Source organism: Protomyctophum parallelum (assembly GCF_964188405.1).
Source record: "Protomyctophum parallelum genome assembly, chromosome: 20".
In the NCBI taxonomy this organism is placed as follows: Eukaryota; Metazoa; Chordata; class Actinopteri; order Myctophiformes; family Myctophidae; genus Protomyctophum; species Protomyctophum parallelum.
This window is the reverse complement of record NC_139718.1, coordinates 34878644-34900703: the sequence shown is the minus strand read 5'-3', so window position 1 is coordinate 34900703 and position 22060 is coordinate 34878644. Positions and strand designations below refer to the sequence as shown.

The following is a 22060-nucleotide window of genomic DNA, read 5'->3' as shown; positions in this document are numbered from 1 at the left end:
TCAAAGTTGTTTATTTCCAAGTAGCCACATACAGTGCATACCCCCCCCCCCAGCGCACCCCCACTACCAACAACACCAAACACACACACACACACACACACACACACACAACACACACACACACAACACACACAGTTTCACACATAACAGGCATCCCCAGATAACCCCCCCCACCTGGCTATTGGAGCGTAGGCCTGGTGTGGCTCCTTGGAGCGGGGAAGACGGCTGTGCTGCTGCTTCTCCACCCAGCAGTGGGTCCCGGTACCTAAGTCAGTTGCCATGGGTGTCTACATGTCTACCTGTTCCCACCCCCACGACCCGACTCCCCGCCTGCACAACAATATGAATCCAGAAAGCCCAAGGCCTGAAAGGTACAGTATGATGTTATACCACCTTTAAGGACAGAAACCTCCTAGTCCTATCGCTCCGTATTCTAACCTTTTTGTGGGGTTTTTTTTTGTGGAAAATAACGTCCCCTACTTGATCATACCACGGTGTCACACAAAAGTAACACATCCACAAGCTCAAAATGCTGCATGAAGTGGTACATTTTGAGCTTGTAGATCTGCTACTTCTGCTATTTATTTATTTATTTTCATTTTTGAATCCTGGAAATTAAACCGTTTTGAAATTTGGACATAATGACGCTTGCACCCGACAGAGACGTTATACATGTGTTGATAAAAAAAATCACACCCGTGTGAACTGAGTGGTGCAACTCCCCTCTCTCCCCCCCCCCTCTCCTCTCTCTCTCTCTCATTAGCAGGCAAAAGTGCAGCACTAGCACTAACACTATCTCTCTCTCTCTGTTTCTGGCAAACAGCGCCCCTACTGGTACTAATAGTCATATACTGGTGTTCATGGCCACATGGTACATAGTAACATAGGTGAACACGGACATTGCTGTTCCTTGGAGTGGTTGCACCACTCACAAACTGCTTGCTTGACGTCGTGCTGAAACATCTACTTCCAGATCGTCATAAACCAGTTTGCCCGCTTCGGAGGGGACGCCCACGAGATCCACCGCGATGTGGAGGACGCCACCACGATGACGCTGTCCCCGGTCATCTCAGCCAGGGTCGTCAGGGGATGGTGGGACACACTCAAGTTCATCTGTTGATATTATCCCATTTTGACCTGAGATCAGATTCTAAAAAATGTCTTCTACATCCCGACAGTTTTCTGAAAAAGCTATGTTTCTATGTCGGTCGTTCTTCGATTTTTCAAAAATAGCAGACCTACAAGCTCGTAGCGCGCCACTCTGTGGCGCGTTATGAGCAGATCAATAGCGAGAATGAGCTTGTAGATCCTTTCAATAGCAGGTTATCCCATTTCCAGCAGCCACACATAATTACCAAGGGTTTTGTATGTGGATTTATACAAATTTACTATGGATCTTATGTCTGCTGTGACTGTCATACACGTTTCATGTAAAATATATACAAATTTTGTTAAATATTTTCCATATGGGAGTAGATATTTGCATTATTTATTTTTTTAGTAAAGAGGAAAAGGGACTGAATGGTACAATGAGAAACAAAACCATATGAATTAGGCTGTCGATGGGATTTTTACATTGACTTTAATAGATGGGTTGACATTAAAATGACCCCATGTATTCAAATTCTATTTAAATTCAAAGGAGCTTTATTGGCATGAGAAAACATACGTTTACCCAGCAAGCACCTGGGTCAGGACCTGGACGAATTAGTGACGTCTCGATTATGGCCAGATCAAGTCAAACCAAGACGAGTCAAATCTGGCCCAGAATATCACCTGATTTCAACCAACATAAATTCTGCCCATTAAGACGGATGACCCTGGATGAATCGGAGAGAGTCCGATCGAGGCCAGATCAACTTAAAACTAGTCAGATCTGGCCCAGAATATTATTTAAACTGGTGAAGACGTCCTGGAAATGACGTAAAAATCATCTCCATATGGGCTGTGACCTGGCCTAGTGCTGAACGTCACCGGAGTCACTGGAGGACGTCATCCTAACGTTATCATGATGTCATTTGGCTTGCTGGGTACATTGCCGAAGCAAGTGTCAACACTGTTCCAAGGTGTACATTATGGTACTGTGTTTGCTGTCCTAGACCAGACTCGCCCTGGCTTTGCTATGCATGTTTGCTATCAGAATATACCATGATCCTACTTCAAATAACTAATGACATAAAATATATGATGTCATTCTCTCGCGCTCTTTTCAATAGCTGGCTCCTGTATGAGAAGCCTGGGTTCCAGGGACGTACCATTGCTCTCGAGGAGGGTCCTATGGATCACATAGTCAACATGTGGGCAGAGGAGGGAACCCCCACCACAATAGACCAGATGGGTCAGGCCATCTCGACGGCACCTATGGTCATTGGGTCTATTCGCTTGGCGGTTAGGGTAAGTCACAGACAAAATGTGTCCTCTGTCGTCATAATAATGCATCGTTTATCATACATTAAAGCAAGGGTTCCCAAACCTTTCAGGCCGCGGCCCCCCCCCCCCAAAATAATCCATATTTGAACTGGGGACCCCCACCTGACAAGCACTTGGATGGAACTGTACATTTAGTTTGACTCGGCTGCACAGATGCAACTACAAGCCGAACAAGCCAATTGTAACTTTAGAAATGTGCAGGTACCCTTTCCACACTTATACTGTATGTTGTTTTTTTTAACCGTTGAATGAGAAAACAATGTTGGGGACCCCCGGTTTGGGAACGACTGCATTATACAAGAATTATTATAGAATAACTAGGGTGAGCTGTTTGACGCCTCTGTGGAATGTCAGACAATTGTTTGATTATGACTCTTCGCGGTGCTATCGTGTGTTGGATGTGACAGGACTACAGCGCGCCACAGATCGACCTTTTCGCCGAGGTGGACGGGATGGGCAGGGTGTCGTCGTACTGCGACGACACCATCGAGATCGGATCCTACGCCATGCCACAGACCACCGGCTCCATCAAAGTCCGCGCTGGCGTGTAAGTCGTGACGCAACCACTTCTTAACCATCTTAGCCCTTTTAAAAGTGAGGAAAGCACCTGTATGTTTAAACATATGTTTATTGATTTTCTTTACAACATGATAAGTCATTTCTAAACAATTATTCACATATATCCCCCCCCCCCCCCCACATGGCAGCACACATACAAACAAAATCTTCAAAGAAACATCAGGAAATGTTTTAACAACAATAAATACAGAACAAAACAATTATTATAACCAAAGAAATAAAATAAAAAAACACACATTACATACAGTTAAACAAACAAATGCACAATGTCCGTCACAGTTCCCTACACCAACCCCACAGCTGACTACTCCAATTAACCACTATACATCTAAAGCCTCTTCAATATCACCTTGCTTAATGAAGTCCAAAAACCTCTACCTGTGTCGTTTTAGATTTTAGCTATATTAGTGCATATCGTTGGTGTCGGGCAGAAACCGCTTATCTCCATATTCTAACTTGTTGTGAATGAATGCCCTACAACCACACTACAGCGTCACACAAAAGCAAATGTAGATCTGCTACTTTTGCTCTTTTTCGAACTACTGATTTAGTAGTTTTGTAGAATCGGCCTCAGGTCTTAAATGGGTTAAATTGTTTATATGACACACAAACAATTGTGTATTTTTGAAAGTTTTGAAAATTAATTTCTCTCTCTCGCGCACGATCTCTCTCTCTCTCTCTCTCTCTAGCTGGCTGGTGTACAGTGATCCAGGGTTTGCAGGTGTCGTAGCGGTGTTGGAGAGGGGGGAGTACCCCTGTCCAGAGTCCTGGGGCTTCCCTCAGCCCTTCCTTGGCTCCCTCAGACCTCTCAGAATGGTATTTTAATGTCACGTTTACCCCCCTCAGACCTCTGAGAATGGTATTTTAATGTAACTTTTACCCCCCTCAGACCTCCCAGAATGGTATTTTAATGTAACTTTTTACCCAACTGTTACAGACTTACTTGAACCACTTTCAGCCTGGTTAAATCTGTGTTTGAAAAAGGGGTTGATATTTGCATTAATTCTTACGCTTTTAGAATGGTTTTGAATTGTCTTGAACACAACTCTCTGTTCTTAACAGGGTGCAATAAAGGTGGAACGTCCCAAAGAAGTGAAGGTATGTTTTAAAAGGATCATTCATGACACCAATACATGACTGAAAACACACTCCCGTACCGCACACTTTTACTTAACACTTGAAACAGTCTGAATATGCTGGGGCCTCTCCCCGCAGCCGTTAAATGTGTTGACAGTCTAGCTGTGGTCCTCAGGGTGTTGTGAAACATCACAGCGTGTTATTGCCAGCATACTGGGCTGGTGTGGGAACCACATACTGTAGGCCCTGCCAACCAAGCTGGCACGGAGCATCACCGGCCGCTGTCTCTGCTTGTCTGATTAACCAGCAGCCAGTCTGGTTTCCTTTACTTTGCTAAACACACCAGGCATTGGTGGGTTGTTGCATCCTATGACATTTTAATAGGTTTTATGAAAATGCACACTGTCTTAAACACCTGAAGCCATTCACTCTAAAGACAATGTGCGTTGTGCAACGTACATTAAGGTTGCATCATGCATGTATATATCCAATAGACAACATTGTGCGTGAAACTGTGAATGCCTTTTGGCGTTCCCATGACATTGTCATGGGATGGAAGCAATCTAGGTTTGCTCTGTTTCACAAAGTAGTTCAAACCTAGCTTGTCCACTGTGTGTTGCCATTTGTTTAGTTTGTCAGTGGAGAGCGATTAACATAAATTAGTATACAAAATAAACACACAAGTAGGGCTGGGCGATATGACGATATATATGGTATTTTCGATAGAAAATGTCTATCACGAAAAAAAAGCTATATCGCTTATATCGCCGTTTCGCTTTACGGCAGTATTTTACGTCACAGCGCTTATATACGGCATGCCCAGCAGCCCACCGCGCGCACTGAAAACAGTGAGCCAACACCTTTCGGATGTCTTCTCTATTATATACTCTAAGGCCAACACGACCACAACACAAGCCGAGGTGGTGCTTGCACCTAAAAGAGGGAGATGATGATGATGGCTGACGAGATTCAGAGCGGTGTAAGGGGCACGTTCGGAAATACCACACCGGAGCGAACTCATCTATCAGTTTGCATTGCACAGTGCGCCTAGTGCGCTATTTCCGAACGCGCCCTAAAGTAACCGGTCATTCACTGTTATAAATGCAGGTTTCATGTTGGGTCAAATTGATAAATTGCGTGAGCCACGCATGTTTTACACAGTTGAACAATAAGCTTGTCCGTCGTCGGGTGCACTGCAAACTTCTTCCAAGACGAAGACGTTCCTCTTACCTGTGCAGTCCTCCTGCTGCGTCTGTCTTGTTTTATTGTTCCAAATAAATTATTCCATTTGAAAAGTCCTTAATTCAGCAACAGCTTACAACAACAACACAAGACGCTGACTTTGTTGTGATCATCAAAAAAAAAGGAAAAGAAAAAGCCCCACTCGTCCCAGACTCCCATATACGCACAGCTGTGGGCATGGAGAGTTGACGACAAGATCGCGTTCTCTCTCACTCTCTCTCACTCTATCGCCTGTAGTCAATTAAACATCGTTAAGCTGCCCAACGTCTTTAACAAACTAAACTATAACTACAACAGAACATGTTGATTCCCTATACAGAGCTTAAATGAACTGAAACAACTGTAGTGACAAACTGTGACATGAGATATTTATTTTTTCCTTAAGCCAATTTAATGCAGACACAGGCCTGTACTTCTGTGTCTGAATGGCAACATCTTATTTCTTTCTTTTTTCTTTTTAATTGTCATAATAATAATAATTATTAATAATACTAATAAAACTTTATTTGTATAGCACCTTTCATGACATGAAATGCAGCTCTCAAAGTGCTTTACAGAGCAATGGAGAAAAAAAGAAAAGCAAGGCAACGACATTAAAAAACAAGCAGTGATGCAATACAGTGAGGACATGAATAACAAAAAATAAAAGATCAATTAAAAGCAATGTTGTAGAAGTGGGTCTTGAGCTGTGCTTTAAAAATGTCTACAGAGGCTGAACAATTGAGTTCAGCCTCTAATTATTATTATATACATTTTATTTTGTAATATTTTTGTACTTGCTTTGGGCCTGTCTGTGCATGGGAAGGGCATCAGTATTATATTCATATAAGTAGACTGGATAATGTGAATTTAATTGTTTTTTGAGTGGTGCAACCATTATAGACAGCTATGTGTGTCCCTGTCCCTGTATCCGAGCACGAAATAGCATAACTATTGTCACCACCAAGTGTCACTGTTGTGCAGCCTAACACAGACAGAGGCCAGGGAGGAGAGCTTGTACAGTACAGTACAGTACAGTACAGTACAGTACAGCCCAAGTACAGTAAAGTACTCGACCTGAACAAAAATCAATTCTTTTAGATAAAAAAATAGGTATCGTAAAAAATATGCTATATCGTGAGTATATCGTTATCGTGATAAAATAAATTCTATATCGTGATATGAGATTTTGTCATATCGCCCAGCCCTACACACAAGTGCTTTACTATCACCGTACTATTGACTTATTATATAGGGACGTGCTGACCATTGGAATCTGGGGCAACTCAACGGGACCAGTCCAGGCCGAACCAGGACACCCGTTTTAGGGCCTATATAATTTGTCTGTGCGCCTTTCCCAGGCTGACTTAGAGGCCAAGTTCATCGGTTAGTATATCCATGAAAAAATAAAGCGCTAATATCAATGTATCATTATATTTCAGAGCTGCCCCTACATTTCTCAAGTGAGGCTTCCTAGAGCGCTCATGTCTCTAGCTTCCCTGGGTGGTATTTTGAACCCTGACTTATGTAGAGGTACATGTTCACAGGCACTGTACTGCACATGGCCATGGGCACTGGAATCTGGGGAATGGCCGGTATTCCTCATGCTGGGACAAGCAGAGGAAATGCACATTACATACACACACAGACACTCAAATGCGTGCACACAATAACACACATACTTGATTGTCACAATATTGTACACGAGTGGTTCTCAAAGTGGGGTCTGGGAACCACGTTCCCTGAGGGGGACACCAACAAATTGAGTTAAATATAGCATCCAAATCAGTTGATTTCACAACGTGTCAATGCAAGGTTTTTGTTTTTGCTCATTTCCTCAGGCCTTACTCTTTGAGAAGCCGGGCTTCGAAGGAGAGTGCATGGAGGTGGACAGTGAAGTGTACGACTTCGCAGCAAGTGAAGGGGAAGAAGACAGGCCAACAGAAGGAAATGCTGAGAACAGGAGAACACTTTCTACCGTGGGCTCTCTGAAGATCCTCGGTGGGCTGTGAGTATCTAATCTTCCACTAGCTAACTGATTAACACCAAAAATAAAACACACAACAACACAGCATTATCAGAAATATTAAATCGCTCCCAGTACATAAACAAACATACTGTAACAATCGCAAAACAACAAACTACACACACAACATACACAGTCCTTTTAACTAAAATATCCCACATATGCCACAGTGCGAGGCATTGTGAGCTTGTAGATCGGCTATTTTCACAATATGTATTTGTGGAAACGGAAATGTAAAGCCTCAACTCCTACATGCTAAATGCTTGTCAGGGTGGGGGGGTCTCCAGTTCAAATATGATTATTTTTGGGGGTCAAGGCCTGAAAAGGTTGAGAACCACTGGTCTAAGAGATGTGTACATGACCAATAGCCCCCGACCCGTCCTAGCCTCGGAAAGCACAGGCACTTACCCCCTTCCTAACATAAGGGAGGAAACATGTCACTTTAAATTCATCTTCTGCCCAGGCCGTAGCGTAACGGTCTGGGCACCGGACTGGTAATCCAGTCGCAGTGTGCCGCGGGTTCGACTCCCGGACCCGACACGGCCTTTACTGCATGTCATCCCCCCATCTCTCTCCCGTTTCCTGTCAGCCTACTGTCTGTCCCTTCAAAAATCAATAAAAAAAAAAAAATCATCTTCTACCCCCGATTTGAACCCGGTGTCCTGCGCAAGTGCTGACTGCTCAGTGCTTGCTCAGGGGATGAATTGAATCTTGACCATCAGGTCAAAATCTGTGTGAGATCCTGTGTCTATAAGTGAGACAAGTCCTTTGACACAATCTAATTGTCTCAATAGAAGAGCAGGGAGACAACATACACCCCCCTAACTATATGTTGTATTAACACACTCTGCCGTACAGATTGGACAAAATGTAATTGTATTCATTAAAAACAAGTGACCTAGTAGTAGCAGGATCACCATCATCATCTGTTCATCACCATAAACAGACTTGGAGCGAAGGGAATGTCCTCCAAGGCCGTTATCCTGTCCACTGCCACATGTATGATGTGATCTAGTCATAATTCATTAACAAGATGATTTCCATTTCATGTTAAATTGCATGTCCAATAACGTGTTCTTTTATCTCCATCTCGATGTGTTCCATTCCGCCCAGCTGGGTGGGCTACGACGAGGCGGAGTTTGAGGGGCGCCAGTACGCCCTGGAGGAAGGGGAGTACGCACACTGCAGTGACTGGGGAGGGGACGTGGACGGGTTCATGTCCCTACGGCCTGTACTCGCTGTAAGTATGCAGACTGGGAAGGGGACGCGGACGGGTTCATGTCCCTACGGCCTGTACTCGCTGTAAGTATGCAGACTGGGGAGGGGACGTGGACGGGTTCATGTCCCTACGGCCTGTACTCACTGTAAGTATGCAGACTGGGGAGGGGACGCGGACGGGTTCATGTCCCTACGGCCTGTACTCACTGTAAGTATGCAGACTGGGGAGGGGACGCGGACGGGTTCATGTCCCTACGGCCTGTACTCGCTGTAAGCATGATCTGAAAATGCCTTTTTGTCAACTGTATTTAGCTACCAAGGGACGGACCCCCGTCTGAAAATATTTTGTGACAGTGGCAAAATACAAGATTTGTGTTTCAAAAACAATCTCATTGTATATAAGGCTAAAGTGGCTAAACAGGTTTTTGCTGAGGACCCCCTGGATGGAGCGTATGAACCGAGTGTTCCTTATCTGCTGTTACTTTTCAGGATTCAAAGAAGCAGATCTACAAGCTCTAAAACAAAACTGTAATGTGATCAAGTAGGGTGTTAATTTACAAGTACAAATATTGAGATAAGAGCTTTATAGGCAACAGCAATGATAAAAAGGTGATCCCAATGCATGTTTTTTTTATTAACAACCCTAAATCCAAATCTGATCCATTCTTAGGCACCTGCTGACCAGGAACAAGTCTTAAATTAGATACAGGCTGTCAAAAAAGAAAAGGTTTAAAAGGTTGTTTCAAACGGTCAAATGGTCTTGATTGGTCTTCAAAACTGGCATCTGGAATGACTTTCTGCTCTTATCCTGCAGGGTTTCCTGTCGCCTCATGTCAAACTGTTCAGTGAGAGGGACTTTGGGGAGAGAAGTCTGAAGGTGGACCTCATGGGACCCGTTCCCAACATGGACGACACCAGCTTCCACGCCAGGACCCAGTCTGTCAACGTCCTAGCAGGAGTGTAAGTTACGTTGGTGCTTCTCAAACATGTTTCATGTGAGGGACCCCCAAATTTATATGTATTTGGACGTGGACAATATTTTGTGCCAGGGAGTCCCCAGCACAGGATTTGTGTTTACAACGCATTGTGTCTGTGCGTTTTAGGCCCTATTTGAACTGCCCACACATGTAACAGCATGTAACAAATAGTCTATACAGTTTAAGTGTGATGCTATATCAAACTAATTTAGTTGGGGATCCCAAAGTAAAGTTATGAGCTTATATAAATCTGTTTTTGGTGCGCGACACCGCTGTACAAAGTAGTATAAATGGGGCTGTAGCTTCCAGGCATGAAAAAGGAAGCAGGAAAGCATAGTGTGTCTCTGATCTGCTCCATTGTGCGCTGGGCGTTTTGTGGGTGTTTCTCTGGTCTCCTTCCCAGCTCCCCCTCCGCCCTACACACACACACACACACACACACACACACACACACACACACACACAGATCGAGGCCCAGAGGCTACAAAACTGAGCATTAATACTTCGAGGCACCTGATACGACAGGTTTCACAATGAGTTACAGCACTCGTTCTCAAATGGTTTCGTTTGTGGTAAGGTCCCCCACATTATATGCATTTGGTTGTGTGGTCCAGAAAGAAGAAGTTTTATCTAATGTCAAAGTCAAAGATTATAATATACATACAGCATACTGTAGTGCAGGGTCCTGCAACAAGCACCGTTTGGTGCAGCCATTTGGACAGCCATTTGGTTTTCAAACTACCAACCCACAAAAAGAAGCACCTTTGTTTGCACCTCCGACACCCTCACGTGCCATTGATTCACTTCCTCTGTTCAAAAATGCATTCAAGTGTTAGGGCTTGACACGTCACTGTAGCTAAAATACGTCTTTTCGTAGCAGCATAGTATCCAGTTTGGAGAGCTTAATGTTAACAATGGTGTATGCAACTAGCAGCCTAATAGAAGGTTTGGTTGATTGAATACTTTATCAAACAGAAATGCAAACAGCATGAGGCACAGTCATACATTTGGGCTAAAAGGATAAGGTAGCCTCAAGGTACGTGTCTTGTTGAGCTCTCAAGAAAAAGACTAGTACTGTATGTATGCTGTTGAGGCGTGCAGTTCCTAAACAACTATATACAATTATTTTGAAAATACTTAATTGTCACCATGTCAACTGACATAGTACATTATTCAACAATACTACATTACAACAGTACATTACACAACAATATGAACTCTTGGAAAACATTGAATTTGGTTAACCTGTATCTCTTCTTTGTGGTACATTGTGTAATTTATTCAGAGTCTGGCTGGCCTGCTAAATCATTTAATGCCTTGTAGAGGCACAGACTTCCTGTTTGGTTGAAGATAAGACAGATTTAGAGTCAGTGATTTGGTCAGAATGGAAAACTCATGTATCATCTCTTGTATTCCCTAGATTTACTCAAAGTTAGGGGTGCAACAAGTGATAATGAATAATAGATAATAAATTTTGGTGTAGAAAACTAGAAACTAATATTGATATTATTTATTATTACATATTATTATATTATTTATAAATTGTGAGCTTTTAGATGGGCTATTTTCGCTAATAATTCGTATGACGTCTGTGGACGTCTTGGGCACAAATTGTGTTAATATCTACAGTATATTGACTCACTGCATAATATTGTCAGCAGACGTCAGCATTAATGTGCATTATTTGTCTCGACTTGTACTTTGCGCAGTCAGTGTGTAAAGGATGTGGTTTGTGTGTTGACGGCAGGTGGGTGTTGTTTGAGAACGTGGGATTCAGCGGAGAGCTGTACGTTGTAGAGAAAGGCCTGTACGGGAGCCCTGAAGACTGGGGAGCACACACCGCCAAGATGGCCTCCATGCAGCCCGTCTTCCATGTAAGCCAGTGGTTCCCAAAGTGGGGTCCTTGAGGGAGTTCCAGGGGGTCCCCAGCTAAATGATAGTTAGCAACCGAATGGACCCTTATGGGTCTGTAACTCTGAGAGTGTACAAATGGAACAAAATGGACTCTTTAACGGGTCCATTTGGTTCCATTTGTACACTCTCAGAGTTACGTTAACATTGATAACAATTGATTTACAATATAAATTGGGGTTGCCAGAGACAGAAATGCCATTAAATGGGGGTCTGTAGACTAATATGCATGTCAAACTGGGGATCCTTGAAATTAAACATCTGCTAGAGCCGTAAAAATCTTCTCTTATGGGAGTCTCTGGCATATCTTTTCAAATGGGGGTCCGCAGGCTAATTGGTGTCAATTTGACATGAAAAAGTTTGAAAACCACTGATGTACGCAGTGGTGTAAAAAAAATACTCAAATGTTTTACTTAAGTAAAAGTACACCAGAATAGTACAAAAGTACAAGTATTGGTATCAAATTCACTTAAATTACCAAAAGTATAAAGTACTCATTACGCCCATTAGGTCCCATTTTACAAGATTTCAAATGTATACAGATCTACAAGCTCACAATGCATTGTGAGCTATTTTCAAATGGCTGAAATGTATATAGGGCTGAAGTGGTTAATGTATGTTTTGGAAAAATAATCAAACTGAACAAAGTAACAGTAACTAAGTTTTTAAATAATTGTAGTCGAGTAGAAGTAAAGTACAGTACTTGAGTAAATGTGCTTAGTTAGGCATTCTAAGTTAGTTAAATCACAAATATTCTTGTGAGGTCCCAAACTGTTGGAAGAGATAAAGACCGATAGGAATGATACAACTCTGCTCAGAAGAGTTCAAGACATGTAGGAAGGATTTTTACGACTGGCAGAACAGCTTCAACGCGACAAGGAAGAGTTTAAGTCTGTCATGCATCATTTAAGACTTTCAAGAAGTTTTTACATTGTAACATCTGGGTTGCTGATTTAGTGCAACATTTACAGTGCAAGGCTGGTAATAATAGTTCTTACTGTGCATTTTACAGGACGCCATGACTGGCTCGAGCAAATTCAAGGTGAGTTCTGGCAATAAATCATCAATTATCACCAAACAACATCATGTGTGAGAGATTTGCTGACATCCTTCAGTGCTGCACTGAAGGACATTCTATTGTATATCGTCTGTCGGGTGTCCAAAACCGTTAGCAAAAGTAGCAGATCTACAAGCTCCAAAAGAAGTTTTGGGCTTGCAGATCTGCTACTTTTGATGCTTTTGTGTGACACTGTAGTAGAGTAAGGCATTAATTGACAAAAGAAAAAGAAGAACAAAAAGTTATAAATATGGCAATAAGAAGTTTCTGCCCGACAGCAATGACTACGGAAGTATTGTAGTGTATCGCTGCAGGTCTGTCGTCTGTTGCCTGATTCACTAAGGATGTTTTGGTGTGTTTTGTGCTGTAGGTGCTGTTTTCTGATGTTTTGGTGTGTGTTACAGTATGCTGTAGGTGCAGCTGTTTCCTCATGTTTTGGTGTGTGTGTTAAATTCTGTAGGTGCAGCTGTTTTCTGAGCCAGGCTGCCAGGGACAGCTGGTGGTTCTGGAGGACAGTGTGGCAGCTCTGGACGAGGACTTTGAGCCTAGGTCCTGCAGGGTTCTGGCTGGCAGGTAAGCACAACTTGATAACAACATACCAGCTTTCTTTTTCTTCGGGCTCCGGATACGAATGCACTTAAAGGATTTATGATCGGTTCTATTTTTTTCCCCGTGTGTATGCCCCCCGGGCACATATACCTGTATATTGTCTCCCAAATGAAGACAGTGGAGCAAATCTACGCACGGCCATAGATCTAGAGTAGCCATGAGGGTTTTGTGTGTGTATTATTTTCACGTACATGCTCGGTGTAGCTTGGCCGTTAGCTATACTATAGTTCTGTATATTTCATTAGATTTTATTTTAGTTTAGTTTTACTTTTTTTTTTTTAAATGGGGTTGGCTAGTTTAGCTTTTATTGATTTTTACATTTTCTCAAGAATTTGAGTAGGTTTTAGTTTGTTTTGTAAATACACAATAACGTTTCTTTTTTTTTTAAGCCTCATCATTCTATTTCTATTGTTTTTTATCACTCCTAGTTTTTGTTATTCCATTCATTTTATTTATACTATATCGTCTGTGTCCGGTGGAAGCCTCATTATGTCCAAAACTGTTACCTTTCAGGATTCAAATTCAAAAACGGCAAAAGTAGCCCGTGTGAGCAACAGATATACGAAACGACAAATGCTGTGATCTTTGCATATGTCTCGTGTGAACGCAACTATTAGTAAAAGTGAAGATCATCAGTGTCAAATCCATACCGTGTGTCTTCTCTCCATGCCTTGTATGTCTGTGGCAGCTGGGTGGTGTATGACGAAGCCCAGTTCACAGGACGTGTGTACGTGCTGGAGGAGGGAGAGTACTCGGACACAGAGGCTATGGGCTTCCCGTCTCCCGACACTTCCATGCGATCCATACACACTATCGGACACGTAAGTACTCACTTGGGACTTAATAATAAATAATAATGCATTTTATTTATAAAGCACTTTACATTCTCATGAATCTCAGAGTGCTACAAGGTTAAAAGCATGGCAAAAAATGAAAACGGCATAAGCAACATCATAAGCATGACATCAGTAGATCCCATGATCTTTTGTGGCCAGATGCTTGGGGTCTAGTAGGACTATAGTAAATAATTTAAAAAAAAATTGCTATAATTTGTTTTGAAAAAATACATATTTAGCCCCATATTCAAATGCCCCCCGCCCCCTGTCAAAAACAGCTAAAATCCCTAAAACGAAAGAAAGCAGCAAATGAACAAAAATTTACACTCATCTTTTACTTTCTCTAATAACAACCTAAAACATGAACCTTGGTTGAAAAAAACGAAAGTTGTTCTTTATCAGCTGTTAATTGCTCACAGTCCATATATGTTTACCTAAAACGGTCCAAATGCCCATCCCTAATGGCAGAGAGAGAGAGAGAGAGAGTCAATAGGCATAATCATTGATAATATCATATTAAATGTTGCAATAGAGCACTGAAATCTGACGTCAATATCGGTAGAGGGCGCAAATTCACAGGTTTGTGTACTTTTTATTTGCATTATAATGATTTTAGATCACCTCATATAAGAACTGTTTGACTGAGAGAAAACGCTGTACTGCTACTGAATTAGTTACATTTTCGCTAGAAGCAGACTGTATCATATATGAGTGACTGACTACGATACAGAGACACCTCCCTGACAATAACGCCGAGACAGCTTGCTTATTTTTGGACCACAACGCTTATATGAAACGATATTAAGATCACCCCATGTTATTCTCCATAGAGAAATTACTTCCGCGAACCAGGGGAATCGAAGGGATGAGCGAGTTACGTCAGGACTTCGGTGCTCTATACAAATCTATGATTGCCTTGTTTCCTTGCTTATTTCTCCCCTTCCTTTCATGTCACCGCAGGAGTTGTCTCTGCCCTCCATCACGCTGTTCAGTAAGCCTGGCTGCAGGGGCAGGAAGATGGCACTGACAGACCAGACCGTCAACCTACAGCAGGCAGGCCTGGACGGACGCATACGCTCCATAGTTGTGGCCAGAGGAATGTGCGTCACAAGTTTAAAATGTTTTCATTTACTTTGTTTTCTTAGTAAAGGCAGACACATTTTGATGGATGTGTGATAGCAGAAAGTTTGCTATTACATTATTTTGAGAGTACTGTATTTCTCCCAATGGATTGCCAGTGAAGAACAACATCCTTATAATATAAGGTAACAAAATGTTCAACATGGATGCATGGAAATTCCCTTTAAAGGTTTTATGACATATTTTTATTTTTATTTTTTATTTTAGGTTTTATGACCTCAATTACACCCAAAAAACCTGAACTTTGAACATTCAGTGGATTTTCTGTGGTCTGAAGTTTTCTTTGGGGTTTGGAAGCCTTTTGAGCTACAATGAAAACAGGCAACACAGTGAAAACAGTGACATCTGCTGGCAAATCCCATTGACATATATGGGATTTGCAGGGTCTTACATCACTTACTGCCGGCAAATCAGAGCACCTGTTTGAGCCAGAAAACCCCAGATCACAGAAAATCTACTGAATGTTAAAAGTTCATGTTTTTTGGGTGCAATTGAGATTAGAAAACCTAAAAAAAATAAGAACAATTCCAAAACCTTTTTTTTAATGTCACAATCCCTTTAATCAGGTCAGTTTGTCTGACCATTTCAGGTGCAGTTATGTTACTGGGAACCCAGCGGCAGAAAAGGAACAGCGCACTGTTGTCTAAAGCAGCGCGCTTAGTGCTTTTCTGTTATCCGTTATCTCTTAGACTCTTACACATGTTTTTATTGAACAAACTATTGGTGGTCTCTGCAGGTGGGTGTTGTACGAGGGCTCTAACTACCGTGGTCACCAGATCCTACTCCAGCCCAGCGAGGTTGGTGATTGGTGCAAGTATAGCAGCTGGCAGCGGATTGGATCCCTACGGCCATTAGTTCAGGTACGGAGTGATCTAGAATTGTGCTGAGTGATCATGTTCCTTCCACGGTGGTTTTTGTCCAAAAAGAAGAATTAAAGAAATCCACAGTGGATTTTGTCAACCAAAAAATATTTCCACTGTGGATTATACAATTCAAACTACCGGTATTTATTGGTTATCCTTTTTTTCTTTATTTTGGTGATTATATTTTCGAATGATAGGATTTGGACAATTATGTTTTTATTTCTCAAAGTCAAAGCCAAACTGTTAATAGTATCAGAAAATTACATATTTTGATATATTTGTTATAAATACTCCCTTCACGGATCACCAGATCATTTTAAATTGTATGTTTGAATGACTATTGTCGTTATGCGGTAGGTGCAATGCTAAAGGGAAAGCGAAACCATATTACATTCTCCTTCAGATGCTGAAATTGGAATGAATACGACCTGCTCTGATCTGTAGCCCTTGTGTTTGTCCTTGCATGTTTTGTATACTGCATGCATGTACAGTAGGCATGCACTATACTAAAGCGTAGATGATATACTATAAAATAGTATATTTTGGTGATGGTGTGTGTGTGTGCGCGCGTGTGTGTGATTCCCCAATCCAACAGAAACCGATGTACGTGCGCCTACGGAGCCAGGAGACGGGCCGTGTGATGACCCTGACGGGGACCCTGGACGACATCAAACTGATGAGAGTACAGGCCATGGAGGAGACCGGGGTACTGGAGCACGTCTGGCTCTACCAGGCTGGGCTGCTGTCCTGCAAGGTGCGTACTGTACATTATACACAACGGGTCATTTTCGAGGAGGCAATCTGATTGGTTTGAAACAGCTTTCTAGCCGTGCTTAAGCCTTACAATATTGGACCACCTAATCAAAACAAATACATCACCTGCTCTGTTCTCCCAGAGCGCAGCGCACGCGGTGGCTCGGCTAGCTAGTTTCTTGGGACATTTGTGGTCGTAGTGGCTATGACAAATGTGATTTTTAGGGAATAATCTTAGTTTTAGGGGTAACTGTTGTATAATTGCAATATTACACTCGAGGGTGTTCTTTATCGTCATGAATGCACTTCTGCTCTGCATTTTGGAACAAATGAGTTCCTGCAGCAATGCAGGCGTGCATTAATGGTCCTTAACACCCTCTCGTTTAATATTGCTTAATTGACCAATGACCAGCGGTGGAAAAGTAACTCAGTAAAAAGTAACTTTTGCTTAAGTAAAAGTATCAATGCTGCAATGTAGAGTAGTACTCTGTTACAATTGAAAGTCTGGAATTAAAAATTTACTTGAGTACAAGTACTAAAGTATTGGTATCAAAATGTACTTAAAGTACGAAAAGTATAAAAGTACTCATTATACAGAATGTGCCATTTCAAGTTTTCAAATGTATGAAAATCTTGTGTCGCATGCGACAATGTGTCGCATCACAACGCATTGTGAGCTTGTAGATTGGCTTTTTTCAAATGGCCAAAATGTATAGGGCTGAAGTGGGTAATTAACTAGTAACTAGTTTTTAAGTACCTGAAATGGTGCATTTATATAGCGCTTTTATCCGAAGCACTTTACATAGATACATTCACCCATTCATATACCGATGGCGGAGGAAACCATCCAAGGCACAGACCTGCACATCGGGAGCAAGCAGGGGCTCAGTCGCTCAGTCACTTTGTGAGAACTACTGATTTAGAAGCCATTTGTAGAATAATTTGTAGAGAACTACTGATTTAGAAGGCATTTGTAGAATCGGCCTCTGTTCCATCAAGACCTGGAACGCATCTGTGTCAGCTTTAACCATAATTTTAAACTTTAGCTCTTGAAAAATAGCACCTTGTAGATATTGTTATTATTTTTTTCACTGCAAATGTTTTTAACCCAAATCTTTGCTTCTGGGTGGTTCCTGGAAGAACATCATCTTTTCAGATGGGGGTCAGCAGCCTATTACAATGTTTGTGGTCCTTGAAATAGTTTGAGCACTGCTGATTTACTGTAGAAACATAGTCCAGAAAACTGTCATGATTTAGAAGACACAGCTCTCAATGTTATGTTGTGTGTGTGTGTGTGTGTGTGTGTGTGTGTGTGTGTGTGTGTGTGTGTGTGTGTGTGTGTGTGTGTGTGTGTGTGTGTGTGTGTGTGTGTGTGTGTGTGTGTGTGTGTGTGTGTGTGTGTGTGTGTCAGCTGGTAGAGGACTGTTGTCTGAAGACCACCAGCAACGTGGTGATGGCCGGCAGCCGGCTGTGTGTCTCCCCAGAGCGTGGGATCAAGGACAGCCAGCTGTGGAACATCACGGCGGACGGCCTCGTTAGCTGCCACCTCAAACCTGAGCTGGTGCTGGAGATCAAAGGTCGGGTATCGTCACTGGCTTATCGAGCTGTACTTTACTGTACTGTATACTCACTTTTGTTTATTAAACACTCATAATGTGTGAGGTATCAAATTGTGGATAACTGTATTATCCACAAATGGCTCAACTGTTGAATGAAGGAGAGGTTGTTACTCTATTCATTACATGTCTTTTTGTTAAATGAACATTTGACCTCTTTTGGACCTCTTATAGGGAATCGTTAGGAACCGGAATCGATAAGCAGAACTGGAATTGGAAATATGTTTTCCCTATAACTACTTTCAACCTGGCGTCCCTATTTGGGGGATGTTAGGTGAAATGTAAAAAGTAATATAAAAAATAATTTGCTTAAAATCTCTGATCTACAAGCTCACAGCGCTTCACAATACAACACATTGTGAACAAAGTAGATGGGGCATAAGTGGTTAATATGGTATCAGTAATCAGTGCATATATGTTAAATTGGAGCATGACTTTTAGACTTACTAAAAATAATACGAGCACACAACTACAGTCAAACATGAACGATAAGACAAATTTGCCGGGTGCACTGCACGCCCAGGATCAGCTAATGGGCGTAGCTGATGCTAAGCTATAACGCTAGAGCTAAAACGTGCTCCGATGGCCTTGTTGCCTAGTCTGAGGGACAGAGTGCTGGCATCAGTCTCTCTATTACAAGTAATAGTTTCAATCTTAACCTAATGTCGCCATCTCCTGGTGTGTTGGTGAGGAGCAGTTGTATGGCACTAAAGGATATCTCGGTTATCTCAAAGCTGAATTTCGCTGAAGGGACAGTGATGTACAACAGGATTCCAGGACAGCGCCTGCTTAGTTCATGGCTGCTTGTATGGTAGTAATGATCTAACGTCAACAACACATCACAGGGTAGGTACCCTCACAGGGTACCTACCTGCAGTAATCCTGATCTCTAAACTGGCTCCCCCTGGCAAGCCGGGGTGCCTGATGGAGGAGAAAGGAACTGCTTGGAATAACGTGTTCCTTCCACACGCTACGTCCAACTGGAGAAACTCCCCTGTCTGGTGAAATGAGGCAGCTTGGACTTCTCATGCATAGAAGGAAGCATGAGGCGAGCTGTTGCTCTCCCCAGGTTGGCAGAGGAAGTGTGTAGCGCCCAGGATTACATTAGATAATTGACACTCGGCAGGATAGTTCCCGATTCTTATCTATCCATCCATCATCCTATCCATCCCGTTCCCTCAGGTCCAGTGACGCCGGCCTCCCCAGGACCAAGCTCCGAGCCTGGGGCGACAGGGCTTTCTCTGTGGCTGCCCCCTCCCTCTGGAATGTACCTTCCAGCCATATCAGATGCACCCTCTCCCTCCTTTCCTTCAATACTGCCCTCAAAACCCACCTTCCCAGTTGATATCGAGTTGAGAATGTTCTCAACTCTTGTCTTTCTGTTTTTACTCTTGTACTATTGTATTTGTTTGTTTTAGTAGTTTTCTTCTTTTTTCTTCTTCTTTTGTATCCTCCCTTTATGTAAAGCGACTTTGAGAACTTAAGAATAGTGTTATATAAGGCATATTATGACTGGTATCTAAAGTGAATTTAATATGCATGGTGTATGTTTTTTGATGGTGCATTCTGGGAATTCTTTAGAGAGCTAAAACTCCACTCATATACAATGGTGTTGGGAATTGGGACAGCCTAGAAAATGTCTGATTCTTGCTAATTAGTGCCGTTTTGAGACACAACCCTAGATTAACCTGGGGAGAGCCCGCCTTGGAAGCCAAAGGTCCCAGGTTCCATTCCAGCCCTCAGCAGTGTGTCGAAGTGTCCCTGAGCAAGACATTTGACCACTGGCTGCTCACTGCTCCTTCCTAGGATGGATAAAATGCAGAGGACAAATTTCCCGTATGTGCAAATACACAGTGACAAAATTGGAGTGGGGACCAAATTATAACCACTTAAACTCTATATACTTTGTCATACAACTAATAGTGAAAATAGTCAATCTACAAGATCGGAATGTGTCATTTAATTTGTGGCGTTTTGATTGTAGATGTTGAAATTATACTTTTGAAAATGTGAATTTAAAAACATATATTGTTTTTAAATGTTTTTAAACATTTTGGGACCTCACTGTAATGACTTCTGAGTGTCTTGTGGGGTGTAATTGTACGTTTTCTTTTGTTAGATTTGTAATTAATGTAGTCTTTGTTCTTGTTTCACAGGGGGTCAGCAGTATGACAAGCACCAGGTGATCCTCAACACATTTGATGAGAGAAAGCTGAGCCAAAGGTGGACATTGGAGATTCTATAATAATACCAGCTCTGCCATGTTCTTAAGAGCCGTTTGCTGCAGCTCTGCCCATGGGACTCACTGTAGCTCTGTGATGCAGCTCCATTGTGGAACGTACTGTAGCTCTGTGATGCAGCTCCATTGTGGGACCCACTGTAGCTCTGTGATGCAGCTCTATCGTGGGACCCAGTTTGTGCATCACAAATCAGCCCCAGTTGGACTTTGGTGATATTACAGCTTTATATGATTGTCTTGTTGAAACCTGTCTGATGTGAAACATAGTGGCACTCTTGTACAGAACAATAGATATTATGTAGGTATTTGTATTTCTATCAATGAGTGTATTATGTTGTTCTGAAAATATTCTCGTAGTTCATTTGATTGTTTTTTAATTAATTGATTCCTTATAGTTCTGGCACAGCATACCAAAGAGACTCAATCCCATTTTCTGTATTGGTTCACTGAAAACTCAGCCCTGTGCTAATGCTGCAGTCAGCCTTACTCATCTTTTCTGACTGTTGTTTGACTTCTTCATTATTCGTTGTTCCACATGCCTTAACAGTTTAATTTAAGAATACTTTTCTTTGCCCTTTGTAAAGTTTTGATACCTTATTAATTAACCTGTAGGTTTTTACAATTTAACGGCTTTAGGTTGCATGGAAGCATCATCAGTAAAGATCCATTTCAATGCAATACTGATGTTCACTATTGTGTCTAAATTTGACTGTAAATATGTAAATGCTGAAGAGACTGCTGTTGCTAGATTTGATAATAAAGATTCACCTTTTGTTTCTGGAGAAGCACATGAAAACCAAAGAAAGTATTCTTTCTTGACTTCAAGGGCTTGAAGCACAAAGGGTGTATGTGACATTTTTTGACAAATGTCTCTTTTTTCATTATTTATTTTTATTTTATTTTTTTACTTTTTGAGAGAAGACTTCCGCACAGGCAATTTGGAGCAGGTGCGATGATGACAAAGAGTATACAATGTGGAAGAAGGGACATCCGCACACTGCCACTTGCTAGTTCAGAGCAATTTTATTGAGCAACGTTTCGGTCTTGCAACCTTCCTCAGGCTTAATTCAAGAATGGGCTGACATTGTCACTAAATACATTTCAGGAAGTGTAAACAACCAATCAAATTGCATGTAATTTATCCAAACAGATAACAGCTGTGAAGAACCTTGTCACGTGACTTGAAGGTGCAGTGTTTCTGTGAACATTCCTCATATATATCATTGAAAATAACAGTTTACAATAATACAGGGGAAAATAATTATACATAAATGTCATGCCATACAACATACAAGGAAGACATACAGTAAAATGAGCAAATAAATGTCAAATGTAAGATCCTACTCTGTCCGAAAGAGTGGAAAAGAATAAGAAAAAAATAATAAGAATTGCACCTTAAGTGCCTATAGTACCGGCTGGACAAGAAGTTCAGATCAACATTTTCTATAGCATAACATTCAATAGTAGTTCATCATTAAGCCCTTTGGGGTGTAAGGTTTGTAGAGTGT

The 22060-nt window shown here is 41.9% G+C and overlaps 1 protein-coding gene across 1 annotated transcript in view; it reads left to right on the top strand.

Annotated features, from left to right (window-relative positions):
• The window catches only part of crybg1a (crystallin beta-gamma domain containing 1a), a 71491-nt gene extending 50107 nt beyond the window's left edge, over positions 1 to 21384 (top strand). The window contains exons 7-23 of the mRNA XM_083791699.1: positions 974 to 1092; positions 2217 to 2394; positions 2838 to 2977; positions 3699 to 3825; positions 4072 to 4107; positions 7149 to 7315; positions 8447 to 8573; positions 9366 to 9511; positions 11276 to 11402; positions 12452 to 12481; positions 12957 to 13069; positions 13794 to 13926; positions 14902 to 15041; positions 15818 to 15941; positions 16540 to 16698; positions 18109 to 18274; positions 20470 to 21384. Coding sequence (XP_083647825.1) covers positions 974 to 1092; positions 2217 to 2394; positions 2838 to 2977; positions 3699 to 3825; positions 4072 to 4107; positions 7149 to 7315; positions 8447 to 8573; positions 9366 to 9511; positions 11276 to 11402; positions 12452 to 12481; positions 12957 to 13069; positions 13794 to 13926; positions 14902 to 15041; positions 15818 to 15941; positions 16540 to 16698; positions 18109 to 18274; positions 20470 to 20558 — 2121 coding nt within the window. The 3' untranslated portion in view covers positions 20559 to 21384. The remainder of the gene's footprint in view (positions 1 to 973; positions 1093 to 2216; positions 2395 to 2837; positions 2978 to 3698; positions 3826 to 4071; positions 4108 to 7148; positions 7316 to 8446; positions 8574 to 9365; positions 9512 to 11275; positions 11403 to 12451; positions 12482 to 12956; positions 13070 to 13793; positions 13927 to 14901; positions 15042 to 15817; positions 15942 to 16539; positions 16699 to 18108; positions 18275 to 20469) is intronic.
• The last annotated feature ends 676 nt before the right edge of the window (positions 21385 to 22060 follow it).